Source organism: Chanodichthys erythropterus, chromosome 15, assembly GCF_024489055.1.
Source record: "Chanodichthys erythropterus isolate Z2021 chromosome 15, ASM2448905v1, whole genome shotgun sequence".
NCBI classification, from domain to species: domain Eukaryota; kingdom Metazoa; phylum Chordata; class Actinopteri; order Cypriniformes; family Xenocyprididae; genus Chanodichthys; species Chanodichthys erythropterus.
The window spans coordinates 8,265,083-8,281,668 of record NC_090235.1 but is presented as its reverse complement, the minus strand read 5'-3'; the positions used below and the strand labels follow the sequence as shown (position 1 = coordinate 8,281,668).

Sequence of the window (16,586 nt, the reverse complement as noted above, 5' to 3'; positions counted from 1 at the left end):
ACAATTATAGTGACACTGAAGCATATCAACAAAGCTCAATGACTAATTTCACTTGCAACAGTAAGTTGACTTGTAAGAAAACTAAGTTAGTTAATTATATCGGCTATAATATTATAATAATGTCTATACTGCCTGTTTTGTTTTTTTGTTTTTTCATCTGTAAAAATGATTTTTTTTGGATATCAACTAAAAATATGTTCAAGAACAACATACGTTTTTATTAACGTGGTCTACAAAATATGCGCTACATGAGTTTACAAAACACACTTAACAATAAGGTTAATTAAACATCAGATAACATGAACCAACCATGAGCAATACATTTGTTACTGTATTAGTATAATTTACACATACTAATTAAATGCACAGGTCTCCTCTCGTGCGTCCTCCCCACTGGACGAGGCCAATATCACTTTCGTTTCGCTTTCAGATATCTTTATTATATATGTCATCGCTGCTTTTATCTTTCTAGATGTAATTACCGAAATCAAAACAGTCCATAAACTATATCCTCACGAAAACGTCAGTCAATTCTGAATGGACGGTTTGGCTTGATTGATAAACGCTAACGTTCATGATTTATATAACATCGACCTGTCCTAAAACGTTAGCACGCTTTGATCGATGATTTGGAGATTGCGTGTTTCTCCGTTCGAGAGCATCACATGACGTCACGTGATTGGCTAGATATAAAAGCAAGACAGACACGATACGGCAGCTGCTGTATCGATACGCGCATCGTCAGGAGTTCATGACGATGTATCGTTGTATCGATATTCTGAGCACAGCGCTAATTTACGCGTGGCTGGGAGCAGGTGTAGATTTCTTTCGTACCAACTAACATTTGGAAAATAAGAACATTTTAATGAATCCGAAAATTTACGCCAGAGCACTTTAGACACGATTTACACAAAATTTCATTCTGCTCGTGTTTCATGAATGAGACCCATGGTGTTTTCAGCGTCTACCGTCTCACTATATGTGGACATGAACAAATGAACATCTCCAGAGCTGCTTTGAGAGAAAGCTTAATGAGCATTTTCTTTTTTTTTTCTTTTTTTTTTTTTTTTTTTTTAGAACTAGTCAAATACGCAAACTCAAAGGTCTTCACTACAAACCATCAAAATAAAAGTTTGGTTTAACTTTAAAAATTATGACAAATATATTACTTTTGTATTATAAAATGTACTTCTCAATATTATAGCAAGAACAATAGAAGTAATAGTACAATTTATTTAAACGTTAAAGTAATATCATATTTTTGTCCATGTTTTAATTTAGTAAACTTTTGCTGTTCAGCTCTTTGCCAGAAAGTAAGGATAAAAGGTCTTAAATTTTAATTTGATTACATTTTAAAACATTTATTAAATTAATAGTGCATTCATTTGATTACCACATTTTTTGCAATAAGCAAACTGAATTCGACATGTTTGAGAGTGGCAGCTTTCTGTGCGCGTGTCTCGTGTGTGTGTGTACGCTCTTTATACATGGCTTATTGTGCTTAAAGGGTTAGTTCACCCTAAAATTCTGTCATTAATTACTCACCCTCATGTTGTTCCAAACCCATAAGACCTTCGTTCATCTTCGGAACACAAATTAAGATCTTTTTGATGACAGAATGCTGTCAGATTTCTTTTCATTGACTGTCTTTGCAACTGACACTTTGACACTTTTTCTGAAGAGAATCGATCGCTTATGATGAATGGATTTAATTCTTTTAATTTAACCTCTTCCGGAAACTCAAACATGCTGCGTAACCAATGTGTGTTAGGGAAAACATTTGAGTTTCTGGAAGAGGTTTGTTCTTGTATTCAGTTTCGGCTGAGCTTCTGCTTATGTTCACTGATCAATGTTTACATGCGAGTAAAAGCCTAAATTAAATCTATTCATCACAACAAGTGATTAATTCTCTTCAGAAAATGTGGACTAAACCCCTCAATTCATATGGATTAGTTTTCCGATCTCTTTCTGAACTTTTTGAAGCATTAAAGTGTCAGTTGTAAAGGCAGCTTCGTATCAAAATATATCGTCACACCACTCAGACCTTATTTAGTCTGCTCACCTGCCTCTTATTAGAAAACCTAAACTAAATAAAAATGAGAAATTTTATCTTTGCAACTAACTGAAATAAGGTTACATTGAAGCATTAAAATGAACTGTAAATAAATAAATAATAATAATAAAAAACCACTAATTGAAATAAAAATAAATTAAACTTAATACTAATATTTTAAAAAATCGTGACTAATAAAATTCAAAATGAATGATGCAGAAAATCTACCTTGATCAACCTTGATCTAAACAAGGCCTTAGGCCTTGTTTAGATCACACATGAGGTGCTGTTTTGGCCTGTTCCTCAGGTATTATGTCACTCAGAATATTAATAGTACTGTCATCAGACTTGATTTTTTTCTATACATTTTAGGCTACTTAAAGTGTGTTTGTGCTACCTTTTAAAATGAATGACATTTGCTTTGATATTTTAACTAATGCAACAACATTTATTCATTTACACACTCCCAAAATAAGTATTTGGACACTTTAGCTATAGTAATCTTGTTTGTCGTCTCAATTTGTACATGTATGCTCTCATTCACATGATCAAAGCATATATGCTTGGCCATTTACATCTTTATCCCAGATGCATGTGGGCATGTTTGGGCTATAGAGTGTGTAAGCTGAGAATAAACTGTTACTTCCTGGCGGTGTCTGTTTACACTAAATGCAAATAGCTTTGCTAACAAAGGCTGTTGTCGGTAACTACACCCACCATTGCACAGACAATTCACTGTTAGCTTATTACTTCTATTTACATGTTGTGAATACCCTGTAGCAGAATTTGCCCTTAGTGCACAAGGTGCTAGTCATTGCTATTTATATCTACAAACTGCAAACTATGCAAACTGTATCTACCATTATTATTATTATTATTATAGGAAGGACAAATGGATTTGCAACAGTTGCTTTGTCATGTCTAAATATATTGGAATTGTTTTTGTTTTTCCCCTTAGAAGTGAATGGTAACTATTAGGGTGGGCGATATGACCAAAATCTTATAACATGATATTAGTAGGGCCGGATGATTAATTGAAAAGTAATCGAATCCGAAATTCAGAACCTCTAACCGACATAATTTTCCCATGTTGGTTATGTTTTATTTTTTTTAATCATGTTAATACTTCCCCCTTAAAAACTTACTACCACGTGTGTAGCCACATGACTCCGCCCCATCCAGTCAGTGGCATAAAAGCAACACGGAGGTTTCAACACATAGTGATGGCATGCGAGCGGTGAGCCATGCATCTTCAAAAACTGTCAGTTGTATTTGGTTTAAGGTTTACAAGTTTGGGTATTAAAGCAATTTTAGACGATTGGATGTATACTATTTCGAGCTACCATGCTCGTGTAGCTACATTGTGGCACGAACACTCATACAAACAGTAGCTGCGCAAAACGTGAAGATAAAGAGAGGACGCACACACAGAGAGGAATGCAAAAACAAGTTGTCAGAGCTGTCCTGTGATTTATCACTAAAGTAGCTTAGAAACTCAACTTATTATAGCATATATTTTGCTACTTTTGAAGGAACTATTTACAACCCACAGCTTCACAATTAATAGAGAGACAGTATGACTAATTCACACACGCAATCACTCATACTGGTACTGTACTAATTTATCTTTATCTGATTTACAACAAGCAGAAATCTGTGTAAAAAAAAAAAATAAATAACTGCTGATAGTGAGCTATGTCATGTCAGATCAGATTTTCAGTTGGAAAAAATATCCCACCTTTAATAGTCAAGCATATTTACAGTACAAACCTTGTCAGTAAAGTGAGGGCCAAAAAATAAAAACAAAATAATCGTTCATTAATCGTAATTGAGGTAAAATGTTCAATTAATCAAGGTTTTGATTTTAGACCATAATTGTCCAGCCCTACGATATAGTTATTTTTGCTTTAAATAAATTTTTATAGCATAATTTTTATTACCATTGAAATTTCATAATTCTTGTCACCAATTTCAGTATCACAAACTAATACTAGCCTACTTAGAAAAACTCAAGCATACTGAAGACAAGTAAACAGTCAGTGATAAAATAAGAATAGACCTACCTGAAAAACTTCAAGCACTAGAAATAAGAAATACTAGCCTTAATTGCATATCTTCACTGTGTAAATTAAATATACATTTATTCTAATTAAAGTGAGACTAAAGTGATTCAGTCGAGCATTAAGAGATTTTCTCTCTTTTGTTGTGTGATTAACATTGACCCAGATGACAGCAGGTATATTAGGGTGCTGTCACTTTAAGACCGAACGCACAGATTCAATATACTATTGCACATGCGTTGTCTTTCTCAACTTTTTCATTCACTTAAGACTGTGTTTACAAGGATACTAGCAAAGAATGGCAATTTGTTTTAACTATGTCTATTTACTGCGGGGTGTAACCGTACATGTATTCATCCCGAACTAAATGGTATGGACGCTCACGGTTCGGTGCATTCAGTCATACGACAAATAGTCAGGCACAGAAGGGGCTGTGCACGGTAATGCAATGCAGTTTGCTATACATTTATACATCTATACATTTATATCTAAGCTCTCAACCAGTGTTTCAACTGCGGAAAGATGTCAATAAAACAGCTTGAGAATAATATCTGATGTAGCATTACATTTACCTCAGGCAAGTCATTTAGTGTCCACAGCATATTAGTTCACTAGAGAAAGGAACTCTTAAGAGGGGAGCATTTCGTATATGCACAATATTAGCCTATTCATTATATATATTTAACCTGTTACTAATGTCTTGATTTAATGTGTTTAAATAAATTTTCATGAAAGCAAGTTCAACTAGAGTAGAAAATTCACGCAAGTTATAGTTAATGCAAAACCTGCCTTGCAAATGTGCAACTTACATGTTTTTTTGCTTTTTTGTGTTGATTATTATATCTTAAAATAATTAGCAACTGAATGTAATAGTTTGGACTTTTATTAATTTTAAACTTTAATATTATAGTAATGTGTAAATAAGGGCTTCCGACATAGTTTACAGCATTAGCTGAGATAGATTTTTTTATCCTTAAATTTGAATTTATTTATACACAGAAGCACATTTGTTACAAAAAAAAGTTTAATTTAAAAAAAAATAAAATAATAATTTTATGTATAGTTTTCCCCCCAAAATCTAACTTTTTGCCACACCTGCCAATGGCCAGTGACTTAAGAAAATTTTCCGGCCAAAAGCTCTGACACAAAAACAGGCAGTTATGACACCAAAATTTTAGATGCTAATGAATATTGACAATCCTCAATCTAAAACTATGAGCTTAACTAATATCAGTTTAATAGCCTACATTAAATACAAGTAAACAGTCAGTAATAAAATAAGAACAATCATATTACAAGCAATAGCACCAATAAATACAATACAACAAAGATACAAATAAAGTAAACAGTGCTCTTCAGGCAGGTCTAATAGTTATCAGGTATCAAAATTGAATAAAGTAGGCTAATCAAATAAATAACACTGCATTGTCTTCATATCTTTTTTAAAGGTCAAGAGCAGTGAGTGATTTTTTTTTTCTTTGTCCTTTAATGTTTGATTAACATTAAAAATGCAGACAGTAGCAGGATTATTAGGATGCTGTCACTTTAAAATCATGCGTTTTGTGTTTGCGTTCAATTAAGACATAACCGACCGTGTACGGGCGTTTTTAATTTTGAGTGAATTGGTCCATTAGAGCGCAGGAAGGCATGAAAGAGAACTCAACTTTGCGCGCTGTCCAAGACGCGGCTTTTAGGGCGTGCGCTTCGGATGTTTAAACTTCCCACACACCGTGTGAGTAATGAATTCCCTTTTGCATGTTCCAGCTCTTGAATATTTATTTTTTATAAAGGCTGAAACTTTAGTGGTGATGCGGCACTGACCTGTCAACTACAGATCGTCGTTCATGTTGTAACAAAATAGAATTCAAAAAATTGTTACCAGCCAACTGGCAAGTGATGCAGTTTCATATACTCACCAGCAACGATTTTTAATCACATTTGTCTCTTGGAAAGTGTTAATTGTAGGCCCTGACCAAACCTGTACCGAACCGTAACTGAGGTATATACTGAACCGTCAAGTTTGTGTACCGTTACACCCCTAGTATTCACTTACAATATGAGCAGCAGCTTCAGACAGTGCTCTGAAACCATCTCTCTGACAGCGCCCGCAAATATCAAAATTTGTTCTCTTTTGCTGCTTGCACTTGGTTTTAAACCACAATGCTTAAAAACACATGTAAATAAGCTTTTGTGACCACACAGTACAGCAATGTCACGTGAGCATAACCGCGATAGAGGTGATAGTCCAAAATCTCAAATCTGTATACCCCCCAAAATGTGATTGTTTAGCATTTTAAGTTTTTTTTTTTTTCTTTTTTTTTCTTTCAGTCCAAAGAAGAGCAGTCTTTCCCATAGGTCATCACGAAAGGACAGGGAGAAGGAGAAAGAAAAGGAAAAAGAAGTCAGGACACGCCTTCTCAGTGAGTTGCCCCTCCCACCTGTACTTTCTGGAGGAGACCCCTCTCCTCCGCAGTCCCCTGCTCGAGTTTCCCCACCGCTTCTGCAGCCAACCTTCAAGAAGAGACCAAAGTAAGTGTCCCTATATTCATCATTCTTTCAGGGCATTTCTCAGGACGATTAGGTGAAATTCATATTCAGCTACTCTCTTCAAAAGTTTGGGTCTGTAAGATTTTGTTTTTGAAAGAACTCTTATGCTCACCAAAGCAGCATTTATTTGATCACAAAGGAATATTACTACAATTTAAAATGCCTGTTTTCTATTAGAATATTTTTTAAAATGTAACTTATTCCTGTGATCAAAGCTGTATTTTCAGCATCATTACTCCATTCTTCAGTGTCCATGATCCTTCAGAAATCATTCTAATATGCTGATTTGCTGCTCAAGAAACATTTCAGATTATCATCAATGTGGAAAACCATTGTGCTGGTTCATATTTTTAGTGTTACAGTTAAATAGACCTACTGTAGCCTATCTGAAAATTTTAAAGCACTGTTTGTTTAATTTGTATCTTTCTTATAATATTTTATTTTTATATTGATTTGTAATTTGCACCTTTGCTTATTTTAAAGATAAGAGAAAATTATTTGAAATACATTTTAAGATAAAATAAACATAAATAACTATATAGTGAAATAACATTACATTATAAATCATTAAATTACTTGTATTGTAAAATAAGATTTTGGTCTTATCACCCACCCTTATCCCAACCTTTTTTATATATATATATATATATATATATATATATAACACATTTAATTTATTTATGTTCAGTTACTGTTACTGTTATTGTAGTTTCGATTCAGTATTGGTACTGAGATATTTTAGTCCGTTATTGTGTTGAAGTCATAATTTAGGTATCATGACGACACTAAATGGTAATGTGGTTGTAAAGAACCATAAAAGTTATTACTGTAGTTATAGATGCTTGAATTCTTCATTAGGTTTTGTTAAATAGCAGAAGGAGAGAAAGTAATAAGGGAAGGTTTTCTCAAGTGTATGTCAAATGTGTGCAGGATTTGCTGTCCGAGATATGGAGAGAGGAAGCAGACTCAAACTGACTGGGGAAAGCGCTGTGTGGATAAGTTTGACATCATCGGCATCATTGGAGAAGGAACCTACGGTCAGGTGTACAAAGCAAAAGACAAAGACACAGGTGTGGTGTTTATCTGCAGGCAGCTTAATAGCTGTCTTCACTGTAAATTCAGAATTATTTACTGTTAATTATTGAAGCTCTGCTTTTCTTGGCCCTCACAATTACACAAGTACATCTGCCATGGCAAAAACACAACTCTGTGGGGCCTCTTTTAAATGGCAATGCCTAAATCAACTCTCACTTCCTGTCACGGTGTTTGAAAAAAGAAAAGACATGCTGACAGCCTGCTGTTATGTTTTGGTCTTTAAAGGAGAGCTGGTGGCATTGAAGAAGGTGCGATTAGATAATGAAAAGGAGGGTTTCCCCATCACTGCCATCAGAGAGATCAAGATCCTGAGACAGCTGAACCATCGCAGCGTCGTCAACATGAAAGAGATCGTCACTGATAAACAAGATGCACTTGACTTCAAAAAGGACAAAGGTCTGTTTATATGCATTTGCATGTTTGCATGCAGGCTTTCAGTTTTAGTAGTGAACATGGGACGTGTTTCATAATAAGCCATTTTTCTCATATTACAATTTGTGGCACAAAGAGTTTTATTCGATATATGGGCGATAGGAAACATCTGTTCAGACTTCCCTGAAACATCTTCATTTTCTGCCTGCATATCATTTTCTAAGCCTTTAAACCTGTATTTATTTTTGTGCATTAGGTGCGTTTTACCTGGTGTTTGAGTACATGGACCATGACCTGATGGGGCTGCTGGAATCAGGACTGGTGTCTTTCTCCCATGAGCATGTGCAGAGTTTCATGCGTCAGCTGATGGAGGGATTAGATTACTGTCACAAGAAGAACTTTCTACACCGAGACATCAAGTGTTCCAATATCCTGCTAAACAACAGGTACTAGCCTGTGTTTTTAAACATGGCATGAAGACGGTCTGTGTTGTAGTGATTTAGATGTTTTTTGTTCAGTTACACTACTGTTTAAAAGTTTGGGGTCAGTAAAATTTTCTTTTTTGAAAGAAATTAATACTTTTATTTAGTAAGAATGCATTAAATTGATCAAAAGTGACAGGAACAACATTTTTTTTTTATATCACAAAAGATTTATATTTCAAATAAATGCTGTTCTTTTGAATAATCTTGAAAAAATGGTTTCCACAAAAACATTTAGCAGCACAGCTGTTTTCAACACAAACAATAGTTTTTTGAGCAGCAGATCAGCATATTAGAATGATTTTTGAAGGATCATGTGACACTGAAGACTGGAGTAATGATGCTGAAAATTCAGCTTATCACAGGAATAAATTATATTTTAAAATATATTCAAATAGAAATAAAATTTCACAATATTACTGTTTTTGGTGTATTTTTGATCAAATAAATGCAACCTTGGTGAGCATGAGACTTTTTAAAAACAGAACAAAATCTTACCGAACCCAAAAGTTTGAACAGTAACATGCATATGATTTTTGCATAAAATTTGCATTCTTACTTAACCTTGCACTCTCTGAAATAAACTAAAGTACTGAATCTCCTTCAATTAACTCTATCGTGTTTTTTTTGTTTGTTTGTTTTTTTTTGCAATAAATCAGTAATGTTATGTACTGGCATTGAAGCAATACTTGCAAATACCTGCATCTTGCATTAAAATTATAAAATGTGCACGATTAATCAATCATGAAAAGATCGCAATCTCGATTCAAGTACCCACGCGATCCTACTTTATTAATGACAAATCTCCCGCGTCTATTAAACCTTTGACAAAATCATACCGGAACGTTCAAATCTGTTCACGCTGCTAGAGCCAGAGAGAGCCGTTCTGAATCTCACATTAGTTATTTCTGTTAGAGATATTCACATTATCACAGAAGTACTGAAATAAAAGTTTTAAGTTAGTATTTAAACACCCATGTCTACCATAGCGATCAAAATAGAGCAAACTACCTTAAGAAACGAACCTGGCACGTCAAATAACGGATGTATCGATTACATCTAATTCCACTAGGTGGCAACAACTGACTGTTTAAAAAATGTATTTGTTATCGAATCGTTCATTCAAAAGATTTGTTCAAAAACACTGATTCATCCAGCAGTGAAACAAGTATTTATTAATGATAAAAATATTTGTTATTATGATATTATAATATTCGTAATTTTCTGTTTACAAAATAAAAAAGTTTTTTAAAGTTATTTGTTTTAGGGCTTTTGGAAATTACAATCCATTCATCTTACACTTTTTTTTTGGTTTGTTTTTTACAGTGGTCAGATCAAACTTGCAGATTTTGGTTTGGCTCGTCTCTATAACTCTGAGGAAAGGTAAGTACATGTTAGGGTTTTCATTTCTCAGTCTTACAGCAGGTTGTGCTAAACATCTTTTAAAGGATTAGTTCACCCAAAAATGAAAATTGTCATTTATTATTCACCCTCATGTCGTTCCACATCCATAAGACCTTCATTCATCTTCAGAACACAAATTAAGATCTTTTTGATGAAGTCTGAGAGGTTTCTGTCTCTCCTTAGAGATCAAACGCAACTACAACTCCAAGGTCCAGAAAGGTAGGAAAAAGACATCATTAAAGTACTCCATGTGACTCCAGTGGCTTAAACTCAATATTATGAAGAGACATCACTGCTTTGTTTGCTCAAAAAAACATAATTTACCACTTTATTTACAAAAATAACGATCTGCAACATGCATTCATGATGCATGCGTGTTGTATTCAGACTCAACAACACACATGCGCAAGAGCTTCGAGAGCTTCACATGCGTGTTGTGTTCAGACTTGCACGTCAACTAAGGGTGCTTTCACACTTGGTTCGATTGCCTGGACCGAACCAGAGTTCGATTGCTCCCCCTGCCCCCTGCCCCCACTGGACTGTGTTCACATTATATTATTTGGGTCCGACCCGCGGTTCGTTTGCGTCATCAAACCAGCAGCTGTTTACTACGTTGCTTAGTAACGACGGCGCAGGAGAAGGCGGCAAAATGAATAACGTTGCTCTCCTCACTTTTATATTTTTGTTTTTGAACCGTTGGTTTTGTTCATAACGACACTTGCCTCTATCTGCCGCGACTGTAAAGGTGAGCAGAAATAAGAAAGGCTACACTACAGCTCTCTGCTTGCAGCACGTCAGTCACGCTCATCAGGAAAGTGAGTGAAACACACACACAAACAAACATTTACGGCATTAATAGCAGTTCACTTCCGCAATTTGGTACGTTTGCATTCATATCAGAAGCGAACCGTACCAGAGTTCACTTGAACCGCACCCCAGACCACCCTTTTTAAGTGGACTTGGGTACGGTTCGCGGGTGCGCACCCGAGTTCAGAAGACCGTGTTCACATCATCCAAACGTACCGAACTCTGACGTCAATCGAACCCGGGTGCGCACCAAAGTTGCTAATGTGAAAGCACCCTAAATGAGTGTTCGTGAAAGCATCACGACGCATGCATTTTGTTCACGGAGAACTGGTATTGTTGCGTGAACATGATTTGGATAATATTATTTTGTAAATAAAGTGGTAATTTGAGTTTTTTGCACAAAGCAGTCACGTCACTTCATAAAATTGAGGTTAAACCACTGGAATCACATGGAGTACTTTAATGATGTCTTTTTTCTACCTTTCTGGACCTTGGAGTGGTCGTTGCTTTGGATCTCTATGGAGAGACCTTTCAGACTTCATCAAAAAGATCTTAATTTGTGTTCTGGAGATGAACGAAGGTCTTACGGATGTGGAACGACACGAGGGTGAGTAAGTAATGACAGAATTTTTGTGTAAACTAACCCTTTAATTTAATTTCATACTGAAAATCTCTGGTGAATAATTCTAACTTCATGGTCATTCCTAGTCGGCCATACACTAATAAGGTGATCACTCTGTGGTACCGCCCACCTGAGCTGCTACTGGGGGAGGAGAGATACTCTCCTGCTATTGATGTCTGGAGTTGCGGGTAAGATGTTCTGTCTGTTTCCTGTCTCACTACATTTACACACCAACTGCTATTAGTGTAATAATGTTGTTTTGGTTTGTCTTTGTCATTGTGTAAAGGTGTATTTTGGGAGAACTCTTCACTAAGAAACCAATTTTCCAGGCTAACCAAGAGCTTCTGCAGCTTGAGCTGATCAGGTATGCTGCTCACGATTTCTGAATGTACGTGTAGTGTAGCTTGAATGCTGAAATGCTGTTACACTCCACTGGTGTCTTTGTTTTGGTCAGTCGTTTGTGTGGTAGTCCTTGTCCTGCTGCTTGGCCAGACGTAATTAAGCTGCCGTACTTCAATACCATGAGACCCAAGAAACAGTACAGACGACGCTTACGAGAGGAATTCGCCTTGTAAGTTCGACATGATTCCTAAAACATTTCCATTATTCAGTTTTTTTTATGTTTTTGAAAGAAGTCTCTTATGCTCTCCAAAGCTGCATTTATTTGATTGAAAAAATACAGTAAAATTGTGAAATATGATTAGCAATTAAAAAAATATATATATTTTAAATATAATTTATTTCTGTGATCAAAGCTGAATTTTCAGCATCATTACTCCAGTCTTCATTGTCACATGATCCTTCAGAAATAATTCTAATATGCCGATTTGCTGTTCAAGAAACATTTCTTATCAATGTTGAAAACAGTTGTGCTGCCTAGTAATTTATATTTAATGAAAAATATTTAGGATTTTTAGTGAAAGCATTCATTTTACAAAAAAGACTTTTGATCAATTGAATGAGTCTTTTAGGAATAAAAGTTTTAATTTCTTTAAAAAATTTAAAAAGGACCCGAAACTTTTGAACTGAAGTATTTGTGTATATATGTATAAATCATTTTGATTGTTCCTGATTTTTTTTTATTTTTTTTTTAATGCCATTGTTATGCTCCTGAGTATTAAAAATGTATACCTCTAAGTCTCTTTAGATAAAAACATCTGCCAAATGCATGTGTATTTTTTTATTTTTTAAGTAGCAAGTTTTACACAGTACTTCATTTATAATTCAAATGTCTGTTTACAGTCTGCCCACCTCTGCTCTTGAACTGCTGGACCACATGTTAACGCTGGACCCCTCAAGACGCTGCACGGCTGAACAGGCCCTGGCCAGCCAGTTTCTGTGTGATGTGGAGCCCAACAAGATGCCACCACCAGAGTCAGTGCACACATAAACACACATCTTATGTGATTTAAATCTTATTATGTTAATGACACTACATTTGTGGAATGAGTAGTAAGGTCACACAGAGCTTTTTGTTTATTGCTACTGCAATTAAGTGTTCTTAGGCCGTTTAATATAATGAGTTTTAAATCTGTGTAATAATGACCAGCAGTTTGTACTTAGACATTTGTAACAGTGTTTTGTAATTCTGTGGCCTTTCTTTTAGTTTGCCTCATTGGCAAGACTGTCATGAGCTTTGGAGCAAGAAGCGGCGGAGGCAGAGGCAAAGCGGAGTGTCTGAGGATTTACCCGTTGCCAAAGTTCCCCGAAAGGAACCCGCAGTAGCTTCAGGAGGGGAGAACAGCCGCCCGCCACCGAGCCCACCCCCACCACCACCCTCATCTGCCCATCCTGCGCCGGCAAACATCACAGCCAGTGAGCTGGAAGGTGGGCCATGAGCTGACAGGAACTTTTGGGTTCTCTTCACCTCAAAATTACAGGCAGGTAGTTAGAGGAGCTAAACTACTCAGGTAGGTAGATATCTAGGAGTGAGCCAGAGTGACGTGGTTTAAAATTAAATCAGACATGGTCATACAACAAAATCAGGAGTTTTCTAAGGTGAATACAGCTTAATAGAGGAGCTTGACCTCATCTGCATGTTTCAGTAGTTTTTAATCTTGGTCCTGGGGATTCACTGCTCTGCACATTTTGTATGTCTCTTATCTGACACAATCAGTTGAGTTCATGGAGCTCTCTCCTAATGATCTGAATCAGATGTGTTAAATAAAGAGCGGGGGGTTCCTGGGACCAGGATGGAAGACCACTGGTGTATTTATTGTATAAACTGGCAGGATGAATAATGAAGCACTAATAAATGTAACTTTTCAGCTTACGGATTCAGAAACCCTACTTAGCAATTCTAAATCAGTACAAGTTTCTTTTCATTCATATTATCCCCATAACAACAAGTCCAACCATCAGTATTTATCATTTAAAGTCGGCATGAAATCAAAATCAGCCCTGTTTACTGAACAATTCATCCGTGCAAGTTGATTTGCAAAAATAATATTTGTAATCTTTGGTCAAAATATGAAAATGTTCTTCCTGTCTTGAATGGCCTTCCTTCTCTGATGACGTCAGTTTGATGGCTTGAGCAGAACATCCCCTCATGCCAGTCTGCTGCCAGCTTTGACAGTGAGCTGAATGGAATGCCTACTTTTCTAGATCTAATCAATTACTAGCGGGAAAAACAAGTCACGCCCTCTATTTTTCTCATTCAATGTTCCGTTAAATACGTCACAATACTGAAGTCGGTCGCAACTTTCAGTTCGCGGTGACTTTAAATTATTTTTCATTTGAGGGCTGCTGAATATTAATACAATTTTCTTTAGTTCTTCTATACTGTTGGACACTAAACACATTCTACACATTTTTTTATTTTTTTATTTTATTTTAAAGGGTTAGTTTACCCAAACATGGAAAATTGTCATTAATTGCTCACCCTCATCTGTAAGATATTTTTAATGAAATCTGAGTGATTTCTCTTTCTTCATGGACAGCTACGCAGCTACCACTTCAAAAGTTCATAAAGAGATTGAAAAACGAATCCATATGAATTGAGTGGTTTAGTCCAAATTTTCCTGAAGAGACTCGATCACTTTATTTAGGCTTTTATTAACATAAATATTCATCAATTCACACATGTGGTAAACAGAAGTGAGAACCAATGAGGTTCATTCTTGTGTTACACAGCACGTTTAAGCTTCTGCAAGAGGTTTGTTCTGTGTGTCAAGCAGGTTTGGTTGAGCTTCTTTTTATGTTCACTGATCAAGGTTTATATGTGAATAAAAGCATAAATTCAATCTGTTCATCATATAAAGTGATCGAGTCTCTTCAGAAAATTTGGACTAAACCACTCAATTCATATGGATTAGTTTTACGATCTCGTACTTTTTGAAGCATCAAAGTATTAGGTGCTTAGACATTTAGATTTAATTTAAAATGTCTTAATTTGTGTTCAGAAGAAGAACGAAAGCATTACTTTTTTGTTTGTGAACTATCCCTTTATTATATTTTTTATAATGTTGACTTATGTCAATTAAGATTTCTAGAACCAGAGCAGTAATGAACCATTTTACACCCTTTTACTAACCCTTTTTGTTAATTACCATTACAATTATGCAAATAAGCTCAGTAATAATTTGGCTCCCAGGCAATCCCTCGCTTCTGAAAGATGATTTTTGCTTGTAGGTCGCGGTTTTATTGTTGAAGTCAGTATTGTAACTTCTTTTTTTTTTTTTTTTTTTTTATAAAATCCTTTTTGCAAAGCCTGCAGTAGATGGACCCTTTTCACAGACTGTGATGACTCATCTCCACAGTTATTAACCTGGTAAATTTTGCAAAGTTTTTCATAATTGCATTTATTTTTTTATTTTATTTTTTTTTTCTCAAATTTAACATTAAACTTTGTGTTTTATTACCTTGACTGATTACTGAGAACTGGTTAGCACTGCTGCATGAATATTTACAAATCACAAGCCTTTCCTTTGCCATTGTGGCAAATGGGAACACAAAAAAATGTTTTTTTTTTTTTTTATAGTTTATCCTTAACAACTATAGAAGTTAACCCAACTATGATGACTTCTGAGAACCCGGAAGTGTGAAAAGGGTCCATAGTGATAGGTTCGATATCCTTTTCTGGTGTTTTTGGAATAATACTCTCTCTCCAGCTTCCTCATTGCTTCAGAACTGTGCAGGCCAAGTTGCTGAATACTGCGATATGTAAATGGAAAGGCGAAGAACATCCTGTTTTCCATAAATGGCAATCAAATGTAACCGTTTCTATGCACAGGTTTGGGAGCCGCAGCGGAGCAGTTGAACCAGACTGAGCTGGCGGTGCTGCTGAACCTGCTCCAGGGCCAAACAGACAATCTAACCATCCCGCAGATGGCGGAGTATCTCCGCAGCACCTCCTCTGAAGCCTCGACGTCAGTGCTCTCCAGCACGCCCGCCGCCCCCTCCACCCCTGAACCAGACGCCGCGCAGCAGCTCGAACTGCTCAGCCAGCTCTCCACCCTAATCCAGTCCTCTAGTGTCCCGCAGCCATCAGAAGTCCCGCAGGAAGACCAGACTGGCCTGCTCGCGCTCCTGTTGGAGCAGTTGATAAAGGCTCCGGCGCCAGGGGCGGAGCGGGCAGACGAAAGCAACGGAGTCCGGTCGGATGAGGGCGCGTCACGAAGCGGCTCCGCTTCTGTCATGGGCAGCGATCGCGAGGGCAAGTGTTAGTTAAGTCTATGGGGGCGGGGCCTGAGTAGTCGAATGCTGTGATTGGCCACAGCTAAAACGACGTGGCGTGGAATGTCTCAATAGCGTGCTGGTTATGTGGGACCCACCCGCATCAAAGAAACGATACGCTTTCCTTTCAGAGATGTCTCTTTTTTTTTTGTTGTTGTTGTTTTCTTCCTAAAATCTTACAAAGGGGGGAAACATTTAATTAGTTGGAAGACTGCAAGCTAACGAATAGAGAAATAAATTGTCATGTTTTTTTTTTTTTTGAAAATCCAGATGTTTATTTTCTGTTTTCGTGAACTTTCACTGAGTTTTTACAGTCTTGCAGTATTTAGTTTTATTTTCATAGAACCAAAATCTCCAGAGCACCGTCTGCGTGTCATTCATTCACACTGCGTCGGTGCCCAGCAGACATTTTGTGTGTGAAAATATGCTCACAGACAGAATGTGGGAGCTCTTCATCTATTGGCACACAC

At 36.4% G+C, this 16,586-nt stretch overlaps 1 protein-coding gene across 3 annotated transcripts in view; it reads left to right on the top strand.

Moving 5' to 3' along the window:
- Positions 1–16,586, top strand: part of cdk12 (cyclin dependent kinase 12) — a 38,315-nt gene that overhangs the window by 12,072 nt on the left and 9,657 nt on the right. For 2 of the 3 annotated variants that reach the window (XR_010897284.1, XM_067411508.1), the window contains exons 3-13: positions 6,442–6,642; positions 7,591–7,730; positions 7,981–8,151; positions 8,384–8,573; positions 9,936–9,992; positions 11,529–11,630; positions 11,729–11,806; positions 11,897–12,013; positions 12,685–12,816; positions 13,049–13,269; positions 15,674–16,096. Coding sequence is in view for 2 of the 3 variants with exons in the window: in XM_067411508.1 (XP_067267609.1) it covers positions 6,442–6,642; positions 7,591–7,730; positions 7,981–8,151; positions 8,384–8,573; positions 9,936–9,992; positions 11,529–11,630; positions 11,729–11,806; positions 11,897–12,013; positions 12,685–12,816; positions 13,049–13,269; positions 15,674–16,096 (1,832 nt within the window). In the remaining variant the exon portion in view is untranslated. The remainder of the gene's footprint in view (positions 1–6,441; positions 6,643–7,590; positions 7,731–7,980; positions 8,152–8,383; positions 8,574–9,935; positions 9,993–11,528; positions 11,631–11,728; positions 11,807–11,896; positions 12,014–12,684; positions 12,817–13,048; positions 13,270–15,673; positions 16,097–16,586) is intronic. The other variant, XM_067411509.1, reaches the window with a different exon arrangement.